This window comes from Ricinus communis, chromosome 5 (assembly GCF_019578655.1).
Source record: "Ricinus communis isolate WT05 ecotype wild-type chromosome 5, ASM1957865v1, whole genome shotgun sequence".
NCBI lineage: Eukaryota > Viridiplantae > Streptophyta > Magnoliopsida > Malpighiales > Euphorbiaceae > Ricinus > Ricinus communis.
The window spans coordinates 24,425,552-24,448,722 of NC_063260.1; the positions used below are offsets into that span (position 1 = coordinate 24,425,552).

The following is a 23,171-nucleotide window of genomic DNA, read 5'->3' on the forward strand; positions in this document are numbered from 1 at the left end:
TTGGGGCCATGAAACTTTTATCCTCTTGTAACAAACAAGTAACAGCACTGAATAATAACAATGGACAAACCGGAATAGCGTTTTCTTTCTACTGCTGAAAACACGACATACCAATTTCCCTATTTGGTGAATTTGGTAACTTTGATGTTACAATTCATGGTTTACAAACACTGTCTTAGAACAATACTGCTCTCCTTCTCTATTACTCTTCATTGTCTGCTGTCCTCCTAACCATTAATGTAATTCGATTGACAAAAGAAATTTGAAAATGGGACCTCTTCTTCTTTTTTATTTTTATTTTTTAAATTTTTTATCAATTGTTTTGAATAGCTCCAGGATGATCAGTATTTAAATAGAAACCGCACATTGGAAAGGGATTAACATTACTAGTTGCACTACTCGCAGGGAGTGAAATGGAGAGATTGGTACTAGTAGCAGTATCACTGGTTTTAGTTTGAGAAGCAGCTTCCACAAGCTTTCTTGAACGCTGGCGCCCTCTGTGCATGTGTCTTTCACAATACTTTTGATCAGGTAGAGCTTCTTTGCTGCACCTCCATTTCTTCCCATCTGTTCTTCTACATCTTCCTGGCTCTGGGTCCATCCCATTCCTATATTCCAAATGCAATTGGCTAGCTCCCATAACTAAAATACACACACCCCACCAAAACAAAAGAGAAAAGAAAATCAATTTAGCTTAGTATTATTTAATAACAGAGTAATAGACTAGTCTCCAAGAATTCTAATGATGGTTCAGGCAGGCCGTGAGGCTACAAATTCAAAGTCCACAACCCAAAAATGTAATGAGGTCAAGAGGAGAAAAAAACATAATATATATGTAACTTGAAATTCATGAAGGACTTACAACTAGGGTAAAGTTGATACAAGGTTGAATTGAGATTGCCAAGGGAGCTAGAAACACTCTTCCATATAGGGAGAACAAGATTGTAAGGGACTGGGCATCCAGCTTCTATGTACTTGTAGATAAGAGACTGGAGTTGGAGCTCTTGCAGTTGAAGAATGGTGAACCCACAAGAAGAAGATGATTTTGTGTAGCCAGTTGCAGGTATTGGTCTATGATGTTGATGATGATCAATCGAGCCACTACGTCCAAGTGCAAGTCCTAGCCCAATTGGAGGTGACCCAGACCCATGTCTTTCCATGGTCAAATAATTTCCTTTTTCGGTACCTAAGAAAAGGTTTTGCAGAAAACAAGTAAGAATGATGTTATACATAGACATAGACTCAGACTTCTATAATTGAAAAGGAGAAGAACTGAAGAAGAGAATGTAGACAAAATTGAGGTACTAGAGTCTGCAAGCCGGGCTATCTTTGAAGGTGGACTTTGTGCCTCCATTATTTCTTGCATATGAGCATGGAAATAGTCAATAAGAGCAGAGAAGAGAACAAAACAGACTGAGTAACACTGATGAAAAGAAGAAACCCCAATCAAACTAAGATTCAATATGCTTTCTGCAAGTTGCAGAAACTATAGATCTCAAGTCAGAAAACTTAGTAACAGTAAACAAAAGAAAATGCAAAAATGGTCGGCATATGATCTCTCTCTATTCCAACTCACGAGTTTGAGATTTTTACAGCAATAAAAATCTCTTCTTTAGCACACCAAGGCAGCAAATACAGCCACAGGTCTGCTGACTTTGTCAGGTTTTTTTGCAGGTGTTGACAGAAACACACGAGATGTCAGTCAAGTGGGACATACTGTTTATAGCCTGATGACAAATAAGACTTTGTTGTCTTCTGCTGCTCTTTGGAAGAGTCCCAGCATGCCGATTTACCATTCTCACGTGCAGTGCCAGTGCGTGATGCACAGTTTTCTCATCATGCAGGGTGGCCATTTGCCACCTGACCTTTTTTGGGTTCTAGGTGTCTTTTCTTTTTGTGCAACTGAAAAGCATTAGGATAAGAGAAGTTGAGCAGAAAGTGGTGAGGTGTATCAGTGAACAGACCGTAAGTGGGTGGATGGATACGATAGACTGGTCAAGATTTTAGTCAATTGTAATAATAAGCAACAGTTCAATAGTTACCTGTCATGCCCATTTCTGGCGTAGATACCAACTATGCCTCATTCATATGTTGATTTGAGGATTGTAAAATAATAAAAACTAATACCATAATAGTTTACAGTAGCAAGTTAAATCATTTTATTTTTAGTCTTGGCTCATCAAAATATTTCAATTAAAAGTCATTTATACATATCGGTTAAACCGATGTTAATTATATTATAATTTTATGACTTGCAAAAATTTTACATTCTATTCTTTTATTTGTAATTTAAACTATATGTTGGAATTTATAGATAATATTTTATAGCTTTTTCACATAAGTCAAAAAGACCAATACTAATCAAAACCTAACAGACCCAACTTTACCATTTGGTAAAACTGAGTTTGCCCTTGGATATCAAATGTTCAGAACATGACAAGCAGAGGGTACAGAGAGGGTCCACTTGGCACGCTTTTGCAGCTCTTTGGACAATACATACTGCACTCTTGCATAATGCACCAACCAAGACTCCTTTGGAAAAAAAAAAAAAAAGAGTAATAAAAACCAAGACTCCAAAACTATGCGTGACTCAAAAAATTAGTGTTCCAGTTTTTTCTTTTAATAGGCGTCTAATTTGTCCTACATTCATTCAGCAAAAAGCATAATAATCAAGGTGAGTTATTAATATATATGAAAAAAAAATTGAATGTTAAGGATGGCGTCGCCCGGACTCGAACCGGAGACCTTCAGTGTGTTAGACTGACGTGATAACCAACTACACCACGACACCAAGACGTTCAGATTTTCTCCAAAAACTTTATTATCTGAATGAAGAAGAAACCTCGTCCGTCGAATTTGAGGGCTGATGGCAAACTGTACTAACCCATCTATCCGTAAAATTAAATTAATAAAATATAATTTAATAAATTTTTTAATATTTAATATTAATTTATAATATTTTTTAAGAAATAGAAAACTAACTATTTGTAAATATTTTGAGTCTTTTAAAATTTTAGTATTGTAATAATATAAAGTTAATTTAAAAATATTTATTAATTAATTTTAGTATTATATAATTTAATAATATAATTGATATTATTATTTTAAGATTAAAAATTTATTATATAATTAGAAAATAAAATTATTATAAAGAATAATATTAAAAATATAATTTAAGATATTATTTTCTAAAATTAAAATAATTGTGTAATTCAAAAATTAATTTATTAATTAATATAATATTAAAATATAATTAATATGTTATTTTCTAAAATAGAATTAGTATCATTATCTTATTGGAAAACTATTTATTAGTTAACATAATATTTAAATGTAATAAACATGCTATGTTTTAGGGTTAGAGTAAGTATTTAATTAGAAATATAATTTATTAATCAATAAATTAATAGAAAAAATTATAAAATTATACATAAACTTAAATTTTATATTTCAAAAATAATACACATGTCAAAATAAAAATCATACGTATCAAAAATTAAATACAAAGATAGCCGAGAGCTGTTATGGTATAGTCCTCGTGCTGTAACCTCAAGGCATGTGAGTATCCTCAAGCTAAGACCACAAAGAGGCACCTCGCCATGGGGGGTCTTTATGCTCTTTTGGATTTCGATAGCCGAATTAGCCTTTTTGGGTTATACCAGAAACAGATCGTAGCAACTATTAGTTCATTGCCATTGGATCGAGGAGAATAGAGAGGAGGAGTTTAGAAGGCCATGAGAGAGTAAGAAATTGCTTAATGGAAACTTGCCTTATTATTATTCAAAATAACTTCTCCTTATATAGGGAGGAGAATCACGACAAGAATACAAAAGGGGACTAAGTGGGAATCCCACTCATCCTCCACTTACAAGATAATAAGGACGACTTATCATACCTAATAATTCACTTCACTCACATAACTAATAGGACAACATACAATAATTCACTCCACTACTCCACTCATATGCCTAATAGGACAACATACAATAATACACTCATATGCTTAATAATACACTCTTATTACTAAAGTAACAATGACAACTCCACTCTCAAAGCAATAATTCACTTAAAGTAATAGGAGTGGCCGACAGCTTCACATGCTTAGAAAATATGATCATATTGATCATCATCCATTGGCTGGGAATCTTGCATGAGAGCTTCTTGTTGTGCCCTGGTTAATTGCATAGAGTATGATACTATACTATATTACTCATACATGTACAATATTACTCGTACATGTACTCATACTCTATTTAAAATATTTCTTTTAAATTATATGCAGAATATTTAGAATTTTATAATTAACTTATTAATTTCAATTATCTAGTATATTATATTTAGAGAACTTAACAAATTATTTAATTATTTAATATTTTATTTTTATTATTTTAATATAGCCTATTGGAATATATTATATATTATTTTATTTGAATAAAATAAAAAATAAAAAATTATATAATTAACATTTTAATTTATTAAGATCTTTTTTATGTATACATTAAAAATTTGATAAAAATAATTAGTAAATTAATAATCTCGATTAAATAATAAAACCTTTCGATCTTAATTCGAGCCAGTATACTGAATGAAAACTTCACTTAATGCGTGAGATAAAAAATTTATTTGACCTATTTATATAGAACTTCTAATATATGCATATAAGTAATAATTTTTGAGTTTTATGTATATAACACTAACTCTTGACTATTTTTTTTCTTTTATTTATGACTCATAAAAGAATGTTGATAAAAATACATAAATAAATAATTAAAATATAATTTTTCAAAAAAAAGTGAATAAATATCTATTTCTTAATCAATAAATAGATATTTATTAATCAATAAATATTTATTTCTATAAAAAATATTATTTTTCAGTTACAATAATATTATCTTATAAATTTTTATTGGATTTTGATAATTATGTGTGATAAATTATTTGAAATGAGTAGACTATAAATAAATATATATCTTTTTTCTGAAATGAATAAAAATATAATACTATTCTATCTATACCCTATTTATTATTATTCTAATATAAATAGTAGGACTCTTTCATTTTAGGAATTTACACTTGTCTCAGTCAACAGTCCTCTTATTAAATGCGCATTAATTAATAGTTTTAGACATCTTTTCTTCTAGTTACAATTTAGAATATTATTATCTAGATTTAGTGTATACACTACAACTAATAGAAGAGTGAAACATATATATAAGTGTTTTATATTTTGATATTGAATAATTAACACATATATACTTTGTTATTTTAAAATTAATGAATAAATGTCAATTATCTATCAGTTTGTTGTATAGATAAAAACATATACCAATTTTAGTTATTTTCTTTTTATCTAACTAAAAAGAAATTTCATTACTATTAGCCCTTAAAAGGGAACAGAGGTACAAAGTTGAGTAAGTCTCCAGCAATTATAAACACTTTGGTTTAAAATTGGTTAAGCTACCCAGTCTGCACAATTGTTACAAGACCTCGAAACAAAAGCAAAATGGAGAAATCTGTTCGTTGAAGTTGATTTTGTGATTGTTATTGCAGTACGATATGTTTTACAAGTGGACGGAAGATTCAAATCTCACCAATTTTTGATTTTGTGTGCGGATGCAGCATCTCTTTATCAACATAAACCAAAAGAACAACTAATTAAGTTTAGTTATACCATTACCATATAGTTAATGCATCATGTGATGATCATATATAACGGCGATCATAAGCTTGGTATATTATTATTATTATGAAAAATTTAAATATTATATATATGCAGTTTGATTTAACATGTATTTAAATCTTATTTTTTTAATAACTAAATATCCTCATCTTTTAATTTAATATATGTAGATTTATTAAATAAAGACATAAATTAAAAAATTAAACTATCATAAAAATAAATATTTAATAAATTAAATTAAAATTAAAATATTAAACTAATTCAAAAAGTTGAGAATCATAAATATGGATTTCGCCTTATATGAAATATGGTGGGGACATGAAATAAGGAATGTACGGAAACACATCAGAATATTCTTTGTATATTATTCGCACTTTAAAACAAAATTTTCAATGAGGGTGTTGAAAGTTTAACATTTTACCGTCTTGCTTTCAGGATAAGAAATTTTTTTTATGTATATATTTTTACTTATATATTAAATTTAATTATAAGTGATATATATTTATTAATATTAAAATAATAAAATATAATTTGATTATATAATATTAAAATATAAATATTTAATATATAACTATTTAATATGATATATGCATTTATTATAGGTAAGAAATTATGAAAGAGAAAAGTATAAAAATTAATTAAGTGGTTTAATTCTTTGACACGAAAAGTATTGTAGTTTTTTTTTCTTTCTGTGGCACTTTAATATTTTTGAGAATTATATTGTTAATAATTTATATATAAATTTATTAATATTTTAATAATTTTAAAAATTAAATTTCAAATAAAATTCGATCGCTGCAAAATCAATCATGTTGGATAGATAATGAAATATAAAATTCTATAATTTTATCATATCATTTAAGACTTGGCAGAAAGACTAGAATTAGAGAACAAATTGAATTATAAAATTATTATTTCTCTCTTTAATATTTCTCTCCAATATTTATAAGAATTGGCGTGCTTAGTATTTGATGAAAGCTAAATTGGTAAATAATGAAATGTTAGTAAAATTACAACTAATTAATACTAAATGAATGAACTACAGTTATTTAATTAACAGTATTATAAATTTAAATATAAATTAGTCTCGAAATACTAAAATATCATTAAAAAAAATCACAAAAACTCTTCTGATAAAGAATTAGACCACATTGTCAAATTTTTTAAATTTCTCTTTATAAAACATTTATATCCTGACTACTACTTCCTAGGAATGAGAAGGATAAGTATATATTCTCACATCCATCGCGTGCAATCGAGAATAAGTTACACACGCTTGGACATCACATCAGAATAGATAACAATAATAGAAATAAAGATTTTGTGTTAAAAAGAGAAACTGGATAGAAATTCACATGGATCAAATTCTGTTGGATGTTATGTATGCATGGTTGTATGTTATGATTTTAAGGAAGTCATATATATATATATATATATATATATATATATTTGTTGGAAGAAAAAATATCACTAAGTGCACTTTGGTCATCTTAATTAGGTTAACATTTAGCTTCATCCACCATATTATTGATAAAGAACTAAAAAATAGAAAAGAAACAAAGAAATCAAATCCTCGTCAAGATCAACTAAGAAAACCAAAAAATCTGGATGAACAATTTAGTACAGATTCAAAAAGGGTGGAAATAAAATGCCATCAAACAGCAGCTTGTAAGCGTACGTCATGCTGCCATAAAGAGAGCATCAACCCTCGCGTTGCTTTCCCGATAGATGTAAGAGCTATGGAACGCTATTTTTGAAAATGAATTCCAAACAGTTAACTCAAGCAGCTTTCCATTTTCATGGAGCTTCCCAAGATTTATTTTTATTAAGCTGAAAAATGTATTGCGAGTTACATTCCAAGCCTCTCTAATTGCATAGATGGAAACAGCCAATTTAGCCTCGAATTCCAAGGCAGAGCCAATCAGAATGTCGAAAGAACGATGGACGAAGCCACCGTTCGTTCGAAACACACCGCCGGCTTCTGCAAAACCTGGAGCTCCTAGGGCTGCCCCATCCACATGTCCTTTTTACCAATCAATAGAACACAAATTTCTCTATCAGTCTCTCTGTATGGATAAGGGATTTAAGGTATGAGCAAGTGGACAATTTCCCTCGTAACTCCTCGCCGATTTCAGATTGCGTTCGACAGCTCCCTTATATAGTCCCTCGCAAAGCAGGAGTAGATGTAGACATGGGTGGCTTCGCAATTTCTGAAGCTGCACGAGTTTTGATCAATGTATGGGCAATAAGAAAGGATCCAAGCCTATGTAAAGATCCAAATTCATTTGTTCCAGAAGGGGTTCCTGGGATCGGATGTTAAGTTCGAGGGCCGGAGTTTTGAGCTCCTTTCATATGGAGGTGGATGAATAATTTGCCTTGGACTGCCATTAGCTTTTAAGATTGTTGTGAATGATCGCAAGTTCAAAAATTATTGCAAATCCAGTGTCGATGAAGCACAAAGAAAACGGTGAAAATTGCAAAGGGAAAAAAAAAAAAGAAGGAAAGTGGCGTCGCCCGCACTCAAACCGGAGACCTTCAGTGTGTTAGACTGACGTGATAACCAACTACACCACGACACCAACACGGCTCGATGAGCTTAATTCTGCCTGAGAAGATCAGAGAAGACAGGAAAAGCAACAGAAAAATCGACAGGCCTGTATAAAGGCATCAAGGCTCAAAACCCACCGCATTTCTCCATGCAGATTAGTATCAAAGGCAGTTTTATTCGAGAAACAACCGTTTTGGCGAGGGTGTCAGCTAGAATACGAGTTTTTCACTTATTTTTATTTCTCAAGTGAATCTCGCTTCTTTTCCCTCTTTCAACTCGCGCTTCGCCGGTACACAACCAATAAAGTCCGTATCATAAAAACTGTATTCTTTCTCGGCTGATGCTTGCCCCTTACCAACATTTTGTGATTAATGTGGATGGAGTATTTAGTTGAAACATTGAATGTTTACTTTGGAAGAGAGCAAATATATTGTCTTCAGGAATGTAACTTTCTAATGATTATTAAAAAGATACAAGACTTATAAACCCAAAAATGGGATTAGTTTCAGTCCAAAGCCAATCTAGTTTTGCAGTTCGTTGAAAGAAAGAAAAAGAAAATCTGGTTTAACAATTGCTAAGGAAAGACAACTGGTGAGCTTGTTTTGTGCTGGATGTTGGTTGGTTGGACATGAAGTGGTCATGTTTGATTTTTTGGACTTTAGCTCTGTTTCCAATCTTGTTTTCGGTGATAATTGGTCACAATCATTGTATTCTGAGGTTCTCGATTTTTCACATATTATTGAGATAGATTACTTTATATACTTATTGTTCGGTTTTATTTGATACATCCATTGGTTTGGAATAGTACAAAGGGTCAATTTGCCCTTAAAATACAATTTTTTAAAATAAATAGCTTTCTAAATTTAAGTACACACAATTTGAATCTTCTCAACAAATAGTGTTCTAAATTTATGTTTAATAGTCAAATATATTTAATTTATTTTTTTTAAAAAATTTTAAAATTTAATTTAATTATAAAAATAAAAAATAATATTTATTTTATTGATTTACTGATACATTCTCTTTAGTGGCATGCTATACAATATCGTATTTGAGAAATTTTATATTTTAAATTTGATTGGTCAAAAAAAAAATAAGTCAAATTTTAACTTTCTTAATAAATAGATCCGTTATCTATTATTTTTAAATTAATTAAATTTTAAATTTTAAATTTTATCAAATATGCTCTTATAGTGTGTCATTAATGAAATAAATATTATTTTTAATTTTTCCAATTCAATTAGAATTTAAGATTTTAATGTTATTTTAATTTTAAAAAAATTAATTTGGATATATTTGACCATTGAACATGAGTTTAAGAGGCTATTTATTAAAAAATAAATTTAAATTCGATGTAATTGACCCTTAGATATAAGATCATGAGGCAGTTTACTTAAAAATTTTAAATTGAGTGGCAAATTGATCCTTTGTCCGATTGGAATTATATACATCTTATTATTATATTATTGTGTAACCTAATTATTAGCCATAGAGAAATTCTTATTATATATATATAAAAAAGAAGGAAAACGTGGATCACCCAAAGAAGAACCTTTATCAATAAAATTTGTATTTGATCCAGTTCTTGAGAATTCAAAAAATAAAACAATTAAAAATAATTCTCTTGGAATAAAAGAAATAAATAAACAAGTTCCTCATTGGTCATACAAATTAATTGAAGTATTTCACATTCACGATAAAATTTATGGAGACCGGTTTCCTTTTTTTATTTTTTTATACAAATGAGCTCTTCCTCTAATTTACTAATTCGTGAGACGATACTGGCCTTTTTTTATATTTGAAAAATATTTCAGGAGGGATCTTTAGTAGACGGTGGTTGATATAGTAATTCTTGATCATAATTTTCAGTATGAGTAGTGCGTTCAATATTAAACTTGTGATTGACAGTAAAACACCGATTCCCGGATTGAGATCTAATTCGATTTTCATAAATTTCTTGAAATAATTTTTTATAAAGTTTTGTTATAGCATCTATAACCACCTCCGGTTTAGGTGTACAGCCCGAAAAATAGACATCTATAAGAATTAGCTTATCGACTCCCCGAAGAGAACAATACTATAAGAGTCGGTATTGAACATCCCCCTCTTAACGAGGACAATGCCTTCAACTACGACATGAAAAGCCAAATGCAAGTCTATGAAAGTTAAAAATCATAGCTCTACCATAAGATAGCGGATTCAATTTAGCTCCTTGGATCAGATTCCACTGACCAAAATACCGAACTAACTATCTTGAATCAACTTCAATTGAGCTGAGTAACAACAAAAACATATATCTGATTTTAAGCAATTAAGATGAAGGAGGTAGGAGATAGTCTGTCGTGGGAAAGAACGCCTATATTACCCCTTCAAAGCCACCAACAACCCAATTGCAATCTTAACCACTAGGAATCACAGATCAGTTCAGTACTTCAATTATTATAGTTGAGTTTAGCTTAATCAGATTAGATGTCTTTGAAACATCAAAAGGAGGTTGCGTTGTCCTGTCAGATTTTCACCAAACATTACATAGCATGATCATTAGAAATAACTTGGCATAAATGTCTAGTATTTAAACAAACTTTCTTGTTTGTGCTTATAAAGACCTCTGTGGCTTGTTAGGTTTTTTAAGTTATTTATTCTTTAGCCACTAGTTTATATTATATATTCTAACGTTCAATAATTAGAGAGAATGTTTTATATTATTTTTTTATTATATTTTAATTTTATTCCTGTAAATATACATTTTTTTATTCTTTTTCTATTTTTTTGCTAGATTAGCAAATTTTTGTTTTACTACTGCTTGTTGAATTTTGAGAGATTATTGAAATTAATTTTTAAGATAGTATCATTTTTGCTTGCCTCAAACTTTATTACAACTCGTTTTACCTAACAATTTTATATATTGTATTATGTTATTTAATAATTGATCGCTTTATAGTTGAATAATGAGAAAATGACATGAATTTTAAATTTTGTAACTATCATATATTTTACTATCTTAACCGTATACATGGAGCCTTGATAATTGAAAACAAATCCTCTTTTAAAGATCTTATGGCCTCGAGCAAGCATATAGCATGTGCAACGTTTAAACAAGAACCTCATGAGTCGCGGCTCTATTGATTGGCCATAGCCCATATCCAAGTTAATAAAACTTGCTGTATAATGCTTAAATTTATACATCTAAAAGGCGTATTTTCCAATTAATTGATGCCTTACCTAATGGATATGATGAAGTATTTCCATTTCCTTCCAGTGTGGTTAATCAGCTGCCATAAATCAACTTGAAGACATGGTGTGTAAGGCTATTAACAAGTTTGATTTATTTAACTTTGATTCCACCTTATAATCGGAGATGATTTTAGTTTGGATTAGATTTAGTTCACCCCCTCCCAACCACAACAATAAAACAAAGTTTGTTCCATAATTTATGTACTTAAGACATCCAAGAGAAGCATGACCAGCAGGTCAAGACAGAGCCAAACTAGAACAGCAGAACAAACCAATAAGAATAGCACCACAAGCAGATCAAGTTATAGGAGCAGGATCAATACTCGAATTATGTCGTGATGCAAGTTACTATATATTCTATTAAACAGAAAACGAAAAAGTCTTCCAATCTGATCGGAATGCCACTGCCATATACTTGTGTTTGATTTTTCCCGTGTAAATTTTTTAGAGCTGTATAGGTATAGCTTTCAGTGGCTGAGCCTTCTGTAAGGTGATCCCGAACTTATCTTCCATATCCATGCTTTCTGGTGTAACCCCATTTTCAAGCTTCCAATCAAAGGATACAATAAGCGACCCTAACATCATGTGCAACATTCTCATGGCCAATGACAATCCAGGGCAGATCCTTCTTCCAGCACCAAATGGTATCAGCTCAAAATCTCTGCCTCGAGCATCAATTTCTGACCCTAAGAATCTCTCCGGAAAGAAAGATTCAGGGTTTCTCCATACGCTTGGATCTCTACCAATAGCCCATGCATTCACCAGTACTTGAGCATCTCTTGGAACTGTACAGCCATTCATTTCTACATCTGCTCCAGCTGTGCGGGGGAGTAATAAGGGAGTTGGTGGGTGCAATCTCAAGGTTTCTTTGATAATTGCTTGCAAGTAAGGCAATCGGGGAGCGTCCGATTCCTCCAGCAATCTGCCTTTGCCAATAGTCTGTTCAAGCTCTTCTCTCGCTTTCGATAAAATCTTGGGGTTGCAGACAAGTTCTGTCATCGCCCATTCCAATGTGCTTGAAGTTGTATCAGTCCCAGCAGCAAATAAATCCTGTTAATGAATCTTAAATTAACCAGCATTCCAATATAAAGAAAGAATAGGTAAAAGATTTCAAACCAACCACAAACAAGTGTTTGATGCGAGTCCTATCCATCTCCTCCTTGTTATTTTCATCGAGACTGAGAAGAGTATCAAGCATGTCATTTGCTGGGATATAACCGGGCTCTTTTCTTGACTGCAACCTTTCATCGATTATATGATCAAACAAATCAAGCATCCTCCCCACGTAAATCCTCATGCGACGCTTTATACCTTGTGGATCAATGTTTCTAAGTGTAGGGAAATAGTCGGCCAAGTTTGGTCTTCCTAACTCATCCATAATGCCCCTTACAGCCTCCTTAAACTCTCGGACAGTTTCCGAACTTGAATCTGTCAAGTCTAGCGAGAAAACGCTACTTGACAAGGTGTTGAGCATAGTTTTAAAAGCTGCTTCGCCGATGTCTACGACTGCACCAGCACAGCAACATTCTTGAACATCAGCAAGTAGTTCTTGAATTTTCTTGCACCGAAGGTCTTGATTTGCGTCGAGTTTCTGATTAGTGAAGATATAAAAGCTGCAGATCTTTCTCAGATTTCTCCATGGCGCGCCAACAGGTAACCATGGCATGGAAGCTTCATGATGATCAAGTGCTTGGATTGCCTGAACCACAGTTCGGTTAGAGAAACTGAGATCATGTTTCTGAAGGACTTCTTTAGCCAAGGATGACGAGGAAATGACTACTGTCGTTATTTGGCCAAGTTTAAGACTCATCAACGGGCCATGAATCTTGGCAAGCTTGGCTAATGACCTGTGAGGTTTGTCGCCAAGATCGAAGAGGTTGCCTATGATTGGCAAAGGTGATGGGCCAGGAGGAAGCTTGCCTCGAGTTGTTTTGCTTCCCTTTACAACAAACTTAAGAGCATGAGCAAATGCCAATACCAAAAGAAAAACGATCAACAAGTCCATCGATCACTGATGTAAGGGACGTTGCTGGTAATTCTGTATATAATTAATCCAGGCAAGAATTCTCCCAAATTTATATGATCTAAGATTTTCTTGTCACTTCCTAATTTTGGAAAAATGTTAGAAAATAAGAAAGCTACTATCTTTTATGCATGTTAAAAGATGACGTCTGCTCTTGTTTTTTGTTTTATAGTCTATTGGTCTTCGTAAATTATGTTTTTTTCTTTTTACCGGTGAGAATTCTCAATTCTGTGCACTTTGCTTTAAATTGAATCAATTTATGTCATAATTGTAACAAATGTATGCAAGCATGCAAATGGTTAACCCTCTAAATTCTAAAATTTTGTTGTTTCATTTAAATATAGAATGAGAATAAGTCAAAAAAGAGAAAAATGGAGGACTCAACAAAGGTCAAAGAATTTTAGGTGGGCAGTTGAAATTTTACTTGGCATGTTAGTGCTATGTTAGCATATATAGTAGCATGTCGTATAGTTTGATTCCTACCCTAATTAACAAAGATGGAAGCCTAATTAGGTGGAAAAAGATTTACCTACACTACCATAACAATGACTATTTTTATTAATCAGCCACTTAATTGTTTTTGGTTTCAAATTATTAACGATTTACAATTATTGCAGGTTTAATCTTACATATATCAAAATTAAAATTCTGATTTGAGCTTTTAAGAAAAGAAAAGAACGAAGAATTGGTAGGTGTATAAAAGAAAGTGTGCCTCACACTATATTAGAGATCACATGTCTAAAAACTCAAATAGTTATTTTCAGTCATTTTAATATTAATTAGACTGAAATTTAATTATATTAGTTGATTCTATTTTAAATTAATTTAATTTTTATACTGCCTTCTATTTAAAATGAAAAAAATATATAACTTTAATTTGTTTGATTACTTTGAAACATTTGAAAGGAAAATGGAGTTTTTTTTTAATGAATCTTTTTTTTAAAATATTTTTAAAGTTTCTAAAAGGGAAATAGAATTATTAGAAGTTGAAATATCGTTCTCCAAAAGCAAGTAAGGAAGTTCTTATCCAAGTTGTTGAATTCATTCCTATCTATAAAATGTCTTGTTTCTTTCTTCCCCAATTAATGTATGCAATAATATAAAAGTGAAATACTAGTAAGTCTTAGTATTTGGTTAAAATTTATAAAAATTTATTTATAAATTTAAAATTTATATGCTTTAAATAGAGCGAAAGTTAATTTACTATTTTACATAAATAAATTTGTAAAATTGATTATAGCTAAATTAAATTATAATAAAATAGATAAAAATTTCAAATAAATTCTGCATTAGTAAATTAATACATTTCATACTACTAAAATATATATTTCAATTTTATTATTTTTATTTTATTTTATTTTTTATATATCTTTTTAAATAAAATAAATATTTTTATAAATTTCAACAAAATATAGCATATATTCTAGTTATACGATTCATAATTACTTCAACTATTGCCCTTTTATGAATCATTTATTATGAATATATCTTTCTGTTTTAACAGGCACCAACCATATACCTTATGGAAAAAAGAAAAGTTAATCCTCATGAGTACTGGTCTACATCCACTTAATAAATGATAATCCTACTGACTCTACATAATAACACTCTGCCAACAAATAACAACCCCATAGAATTGCATTAAAATATTTCTTTTTTGAAAAAAGATATATGATTATTACCAACAACTCATCCAAGAGTAGATGATAATTGATTTTTTTTTATTTCTAAAATGAACCTGAAAATACAGAAAAATTAAGTGAGCACTAGATGTTTGATCCAACCAGTCACACTGACAATTAAGTTAGTTGGAGGAATAAGATTGAGAATTGTCTCCAAGTATTGGGTTATGACTGCATGCTCTATAATCTCTTCTTCTTATTATTCTAGTAGGAAAATATTGACTTATTAAGTAGATGTTCCTCTCCTAATAGGATTCTTTATTTCTTATTTACTGGTGAAATGCAACCTTATCCTTCAGGATCAGATTTCCTTATTTCATAGTAGACACTGTACTTGTTCATGATTAATTAATAATGCGATGCAGGTTTGTTGTTTGATTATCAGTTGCTACATATGTCCCTCAGATAACACCTTAATCGTTTTCCCCTGGAAAAAGAAAAAACTACCTATAAATAAATCGAATTGTGTTTAACTGCTCTTCAGTCTTTTCTTTATAAAAAGAAAAAGAAGAGAATTTTTAGGTAAGACAAGGCAGTTGAGAAAAACCTCAGAGAACAGGAGCAGAAACAAGTCTGACTGCTGATTATTTAATAAGCCCAGGAGAAGCTGTCTGAAAGTGAACACCTATCCACTCTGATGCGAAGTTAGCTTCTTTAAATATCTGACCGATACCAACAATCCTGTCTCTCTTACTAATTGTTGAATGGCCATAATAATCGGGCCATCTAAGCTCGTGCTGACAGTATGGAGTATCCCTTGGTAATGAGTTGAGCAACAGCTAAACCTGCATGCTTTATTTTTAGATGGAAAAACACTTGTATTATTTATTATTTATTCATTTGTGCACTACTTACCTCTTCCATCTAATGATAAAGTTAAAAGTCAACTTAGACATTAGTAGAAGTGGCTTCCGGCTGCCTTACTTGAAAGCAATTATTGAGAAAAACCAAAAGAAACCTTCAGATTGCTTCCAGCATATCCCTGGCTACATCTAGATATAACTATGTCGCTTGCAATTACAAAAAATTCTCAAGTGTCTGTGAATGCGTTGGGGGCTAATAGGAGGGCACCAAATATTCATAATTGTTTTTGGCCAGAGACATTCTTGGTTCTTTTTCTTTTTTCTTTCATCTCTCTGTTGATCAAGTAAACATCTCGTTTTCTTTTTAAATAATAATACAAACTAATTGGCTACTAGCAGCTTTAAAAGTTAAAAAGAAAAAAATCAGTCATTGACCCGAAAAAGATTAAATAAATCAATGGATTGAAATGACAAAGGCATCGAGTAATTGAAATTTAATAAAAATAGTTGCTGCTGTTAGATGCATATATAATATCCCGTGCATTGAGGATTGGAGCAAGAGCCACCGCATGGCCTTGTGTGGCCCTTCAATAATAATTCAGATTTCATCTTTAATCCCTTATGACCTAATTAAATTAAATTCTACTTTAGCTTGTCTATATCCTACAAATCTCCTCAATTTCCTGAAATTCTTTTTTTCTTAAAAAAAGTTGGGTTTTCAAGAATTCTCCATAATGTATAATGCGATGTGACACATAAGAATACAATATAAACAGCTAATTACTATCACATGTTACCGTCGGTGTAAGTTTGATAAGGCAAATTTAAAAAAGTAAAAAACAAATATCAATAAGTGTTAGATAAAGTGGCGGATCCAGTTTCAAATAAAAATATAATTGATGGAGCCAGGTGTCAGGGGTTGCTTTTTCTTTTGGAGAAAAGTATACAAAACTAATTATATGGTCTAAATTTTTTAATGGAAAGATCGTATAATTTTTTTTTTGACAATTTTAATATTTTATAAATTATATTATTAGCAGAACACTGTTATATATATATATATATATATATATATATATATATATATTTATTTATTTATTTATTTATTTATTTATTTGAAGTTTGAGAAGAAGAGAATAGGGTTAATTTTTTCTGTTTGAAATAAATGGACTAATGGCGACAAGCAACAAAGGAAAGAAAATGGGAGAAGAAGAAATATGGTTAAATGGGTTTCTTTCAAATTTTAATTACATTTAGAGTTTTTTATTTTTATTTATATATTTACTAATAATAACAAAACTATAAATAAAAATAATATCTAGCTAAGTAGTATAATGTATTTGATTATAAAAAAAGAGTTATAGATTCGAGTGCTATGAGTATCACATATCTATTTTAAATCGACTTATGATATTATTTTCTCTCTTTAATTTTTCTCTCAAAAATCTATAAAAACTAACATAACTAGTTTTGAATGAAAGCTAAATTAATAAAGAGTAGAATGCATATAGAATCACAACTAATCAACTCTAAATGTACTAACTATAATTATTTAATTAATAATATTAGTAATTTTAAGTGTAAATGGTTAATATTTTAATTCTCATAATACTAAAATACCATCAAAAAAATCAAAGAATCTATTGTGCCAAAAAGTTAAATCACAAATCTCTTCCTTTTTATATCTCAAGGTATAATCGTCTTTTTATTAGAATAGTAGTAAGGTGAAATATTGTCTCGGATATTGTTCTCGCTTCTCAAAGTGCTCCTTACTTTGATTACGAGGGAAGTGACTAGTGATTAAAGGCGCACTTGCAAAGGATTTAATTACTTTATCATGTTAGTTTTATATTTTTTTTATATAAATTAATTAAACATCTCATAAATTATTTAAAATTTAGCTTGATAAATTATATATTTAAGATTGTTCACTGAATTAATTTAGTTGATCTCAAATTTAATTTTAAATATGATAATTTAATCGAATTAAACTTAAATTTAATAAAAATTTATTTATTTATTTATTGGCTTGCGAGTAAATTTATGAACTAGAATGCTAGCTTAACTTATTTAAAAAACTCAAAATTTGACTCACGAATAAATTTATTTATAAATTTACTTATTAATTCAAGTTTAAATTTATAATATACATATAAATAATAATAATAAAAATAATAATTAATATTTAAAATATATAAAACTTTTTTATTTTATAACTATTAACTTCGCTTATTTAATAAATTAGTTATTTATTGATTGGATTTGAAGTAGGTATAGATTCAAAATTTTAAACAAATCAAGCTCAAATGTATATATAAAAACTTGAAATTACGAAACTGAACTGAGTTGAATTTCAACTCGTTAAATTTCGACCGACTCAATTTAATTACTGCCCAGGTTTATGCACTAATGATCTCATTTTCTTTCTTTTTTGTTACTGTTTCTAACCAGTGTCAATTATTTTGGTCAAATTCTTATAATTCAATTGCTTTTATTGATGTGATTCATGTGTAACCAACAGCCAATGGAATTTGTTTGTCTTTTGCTATTGCCATGACACGGCAGTGGAACTTCTCTCAAACGTGGAAAACATTCAAACGAATTTTCATTGATGGAGAAATTAGATGCAGCGGACAGGGACACGATTTTATAGTGATTCCGATACAGAGAAAATGAGGTAAGAGTGAACAACTTTTATCTTGCTATCTAAAATCAGACCTTAAATCTGTCATTCTTAAAAGCTCTTATGTTTGCATTGAAGAACTATTCAATAATAAATAACCTTGTTTTATTCCATCATTTCATAGCTTCCCTAGCAATATTTTTAATAAATGAGAAAGTTTTCCAACTTACGACAGCTGGTACATACAACAATTAACATTTCTTTTATAAATTTTCCCTTTACTATTTAATAATAACAATTACTTAATGTAGAATCTAGTTGTTTCTTTATAATCTTATTAATTAAAATTAGTAATTGGAGGTCAATACTTTTAAAATTGTGCGTTTATCATTTTATGTTAAAATGCATTTCATATTAATCAAGTCTTAGTCAAATCCTTTCTAAGATATTGAATCTCAAAAAATAATTTATTTTATTAATCAATATTAAAATTGAACTCAAAATCTCAGGAATTCTTAGAAACAATTTGAATATTAATTAAGCTATATTTTCATTTTGATAATTCGAGATAATACTTAATTAACAAAAACACGATTCTTAAAAGAATAAATAGAAAGTACATCTCTTAATTATAGGTAAAAGAGATACATTATCTTTTAAAAAAATATTTTTTTATTTTAATTAAAATTTTAAATTCCAGCATTTGAATTAGAATATATGTACCACAAAAAAAAAAAAAAATAGCAATTTTAAATTTTAATTTGACAGAAAAGAGATGCCAAGTTAGGAATTGCCTAGCATCGCTCAAACTGAAGTATTTATTTTTTGGGAATAAATTACATTTATATTCTGTGGCTGGAAAATCTGTTATTCTGTCACTCTTAATATCAATGTTATCTGCTGACCTTTAGCCAAAACAATAAAATTGTGCCCACATAACAAGATAACATGAGCGAATTGGGAATGGAAGCAAAGAAACAAATTTAGCAAAAAAGAGGCGACTAGAAGCAAAACAAAACAATGATGGATTTGCTCGTTGGATGTGTTCTAAGTCTTCTCTTCACCATAACCTTGGCTCAAGCTCTTACTTCCATTTCGAAACGAAGCAAAACAGGTCCAGGAAAGCTTCCTCCTGGTCCAACACCTTTACCACTTGTAGGCAACCTCTTTGAACTTGGTGACAAACCCCACCAGTCCTTGGCCAAGCTTGCCAAGATTCATGGCCCCTTGATGAGTCTTAAACTCGGCCAGATTACTACAGTAGTCATTTCTTCAGCAACCTTGGCCAAAGAAGTCCTTCAAACTCTTGATCTCAGTTTTGCTAACCGAATCTGTGTCCAAGCAGTCCATGCACATGATCATCATGAGGCTTCCATGCCATGGTTACCTGTTGGTGCGCCATGGAGAAATCTTAGAAAGATTTGCAATTCTTACCTCTTTTCCAATCAGAAACTTGATGGTAATCAGGACATTCGTCAGAAGAAAATTCAAGAACTTATCGCCGATGTAAAAGAAAGTTGCCGTCTCGGTGCCGCGACCAATATCAGCCATGTGGCTTTCAAAACTGTCCTTAGTGTCTTGTCCAGTAATGTTTTTTCTCTGGACTTGACTGATTCAAACTCTGACAGCGTAAGAGAGTTCAAGGAGGTAGCGAGGTGCATCATGGATGAGGTCGGAAAACCAAATTTAGCTGATTATTTCCCTGTGCTAAGAAAGATTGATCCACAGGGCGTAAGGCGTCGAACTGCAATTTATTTTGGGAGGATGCTAGATCTGTTTGATCCAATAATCGATCAACGGTTGGAGCTAAGGAAAGAAGAAGGCTATATCTCAGCCAACGACATGCTTGATACTCTTCTCGCCCTTATTGAAGAAAACAAGACAGAGATGGACATAAATTCCATGAAACATTTGTTCTTGGTTAGTTCAATTACTGAATATTAGATCCTGTCAATTTTTGAGTTTTAATTCTTGTTATATTTAACTCGTTCACGCATGTCATAGGATCTATTTGCAGCTGGGACTGATACGACTTCAAGCACATTGGAATGGGCAATGACAGAATTACTCCGCAATCCAAAGACTTTATCGAAAGCCCGAGCTGAGATTAAGCAGACTATTGGCACAGGAAGCTTGCTACAGGAATCAGACATGGCCCGTTTACCTTACTTGAAAGCAATTATCAAAGAAACCTTCAGGTTACATCCAGCAGTCCCCTTATTACTCCCTCGCAAAGCAGGAGGAGATGTTGAAATGAATGGCTTCACAATTCCCAAAGATGCACAAGTTCTGGTGAATGCATGGGCTATAGGCAGAGATCCATTTCTATGGGAAGAGCCAGAATTGTTTAGGCCAGAGAGATTCTTGGAGTCGAATATTGATGCTAGAGGTCAATATTTTGAGCTTATACCATTTGGTGCTGGAAGGAGAATTTGCCCTGGATTGCCATTGGCAATAAGAATGTTGCACTTACTGTTGGGTTCACTTATCTACTCTTTTGATTGGAAACTTGAAGATGGTGTTACACCAGAGAACATGGACATGGAAGATAGGTTTGGCATCAGCTTACAGAAGGCTAAACCACTGATAGCTATACCTAATCAAGTTTAACTTGAATTCTTGTCTTTTCTTTTGGAATTGGAACTTTTGTGCTTTTGCTTTTGCTTCTGCTTTTGCTTTTATTATATATTTATCAAGATAGGCTCAATCGTAAGACCATACCTGAAGGAAGTTGGATGTGGTGATGTCTTTTCTTCTCCTTTTGGAAAAGCCTGTCTGATTTATCATTTTTAATAGAACATTATAGTTTATGAGAATGCAGTTACGGTATAAAACTACATGGACATAAGCAAATGATTTCTAGCAGCCGGAACAACATCAAATAATTTAGTCGAAATGCCTGTAAGTTATATACAAACGATTCTTTGCCAATTCTAAATATATCAAATAATTGATAATTGACATATATTAATTAATTTTAAATATTAAAATATATATCAATTATTTAATATTAAAATATAAAATATAAAATATTAGTATATATATATATATATTATTTTTTTTTATAGTAACTTGAATTTATACGTATCACTCACCAAGCTTACATAAAAGTTTTCCATAAAAAAAAAATACAATTCAATCACTTGCAAATACTATAATTCATTCAATATTCAAATACAAACCATTAAAATATATATATTACTGTTAGCATAAAAATATTTTACAGATTACAATCATTAAAATAAATAAATTTATAAATTTTATGTAGCACTAAAATATATGTCCAAAATTAGCAAAGAAATGTTATTACTTCCCCTCAAAATTAGCACTCCACATTTAATCTTGGCACAAGGTACTCACCAATCTCAAGATCTTGAATAATTTCTACAATAAAAGTAAAAAATTACGTCAATAAGACTTAACAGCATCAACAATAAACAAACATATGTAAAGAAATGTTACCTGACTCTATGCTTTCAATATCCTCTATTGATTCTTCTAGTTGGATAAGTTTATTTGAATTTTTAAGCCAATCTTGACAACAAATGAGGACCTCCGCTGTTGTAGGAAGTAAAAAACTTCTATATTGTTAAAAGATGCCTTGACAATTTTTTCTCAACTTTTGTTTGATCATTTAAAAAGAAAATTAAATTTATAAATATAATTTAATATTTTTTAATATTTTAATATTAATTTATAATATTTTAAACGTTAATAAATTAATTATTTCTAAATATTTATTTTTTAAGTTTTATTAGTATAATAATATTTTAAAAATATTTATTTCTTAATTTTAATATTTATATAAATTAATACTTTTAGTATAATTAATATTATTATTCTTAAAATAAAAATATTATATAATTAAAAATTAATTTATTAATAAATATAGTGTAAATAATACTATATTTATATAATAATATCTTTTTATAATTTTTACTAATTTATATAACTTTTTATTAAATTAAGTAATTTTTAACTAACTTGTCAAAAATTTCTAGATTGTAAATAAATTTTAAATATAGTATTACAGTATGCATACTAGATTACTAGTATCAATATACTATGTGACATATTAATATATATAACTTATATTTTTTATAGAGTATAAAGTATATTATAATATTATAGTTATTTTTAATATGTATTATTTTTTGTATTTCTATAACAATTGCTTGAATTATATAAATGATAAATATAAAATAATTTTTTATAGAGTATATATATTATTTTTTTAATATATGTATTATTTATATAATATAAATAATTATTTATAAATATATGTAAAAAATTCGGTTCTACGGTTTGGTCAGGATCAGTACAAAACGGATCGGTTCTGGTACGGTTACGGTACGGTTTTTACTAAAGAATCAGTACCATACCGTAATAGTAAAAAAATTCGGATCGGTTCAATTCGGTTATAAAAACTTTTGGTTTTTTTCGGTTCTGGTATTTTTTGGTACGGTTATTCGGTTCGGACGGGAATCACCGAGATCCATGCTCAACCTGCTCGATATAAAGGAAATGAGATAAGAGTGACCAATTATGATTATACCAAATATATTATTTATTAATTAT

General features: G+C 30.0%; 3 protein-coding genes and 2 non-coding genes across 5 annotated transcripts; 1 reads left to right on the forward strand and 4 right to left on the reverse strand.

Moving 5' to 3' along the window:
- Window positions 1–1,536, reverse strand: LOC8272466 (growth-regulating factor 10). Its single transcript, XM_002509604.3, has 3 exons — window positions 1,306–1,536; window positions 863–1,186; window positions 1–642 (listed from the first exon to the last, which is right to left on the reverse strand). Exons 1-3 carry the CDS (start codon window positions 1,364–1,366, stop codon window positions 314–316), a joined length of 714 nt encoding a protein of 237 aa, XP_002509650.2. The 5' UTR covers window positions 1,367–1,536; the 3' UTR covers window positions 1–313.
- Window positions 1,537–2,717: 1,181 nt separating this feature from the next.
- On the reverse strand, window positions 2,718–2,791 carry TRNAV-AAC. Its single transcript has one exon. It is a non-coding gene; the product is annotated as a tRNA-Val (tRNA).
- A 5,394-nt stretch (window positions 2,792–8,185) lies between these two features.
- On the reverse strand, window positions 8,186–8,259 carry TRNAV-AAC. The gene has a single exon. It is a non-coding gene; the product is annotated as a tRNA-Val (tRNA).
- A 3,370-nt stretch (window positions 8,260–11,629) lies between these two features.
- On the reverse strand, window positions 11,630–13,627 carry LOC8288060 (geraniol 8-hydroxylase-like). Its single transcript, XM_048373712.1, has 2 exons — window positions 12,583–13,627; window positions 11,630–12,512 (listed from the first exon to the last, which is right to left on the reverse strand). The coding sequence occupies exons 1-2, from the start codon at window positions 13,465–13,467 to the stop codon at window positions 11,907–11,909; spliced, it is 1,491 nt and encodes a 496-aa protein (XP_048229669.1). The 5' UTR covers window positions 13,468–13,627; the 3' UTR covers window positions 11,630–11,906.
- A 5,830-nt stretch (window positions 13,628–19,457) lies between these two features.
- Window positions 19,458–21,409, forward strand: LOC8272469 (geraniol 8-hydroxylase). Its single transcript, XM_002509607.4, has 2 exons — window positions 19,458–20,513; window positions 20,598–21,409. The coding sequence occupies exons 1-2, from the start codon at window positions 19,614–19,616 to the stop codon at window positions 21,201–21,203; spliced, it is 1,506 nt and encodes a 501-aa protein (XP_002509653.1). The 5' UTR covers window positions 19,458–19,613; the 3' UTR covers window positions 21,204–21,409.
- Window positions 21,410–23,171: the final 1,762 nt, after the last annotated feature.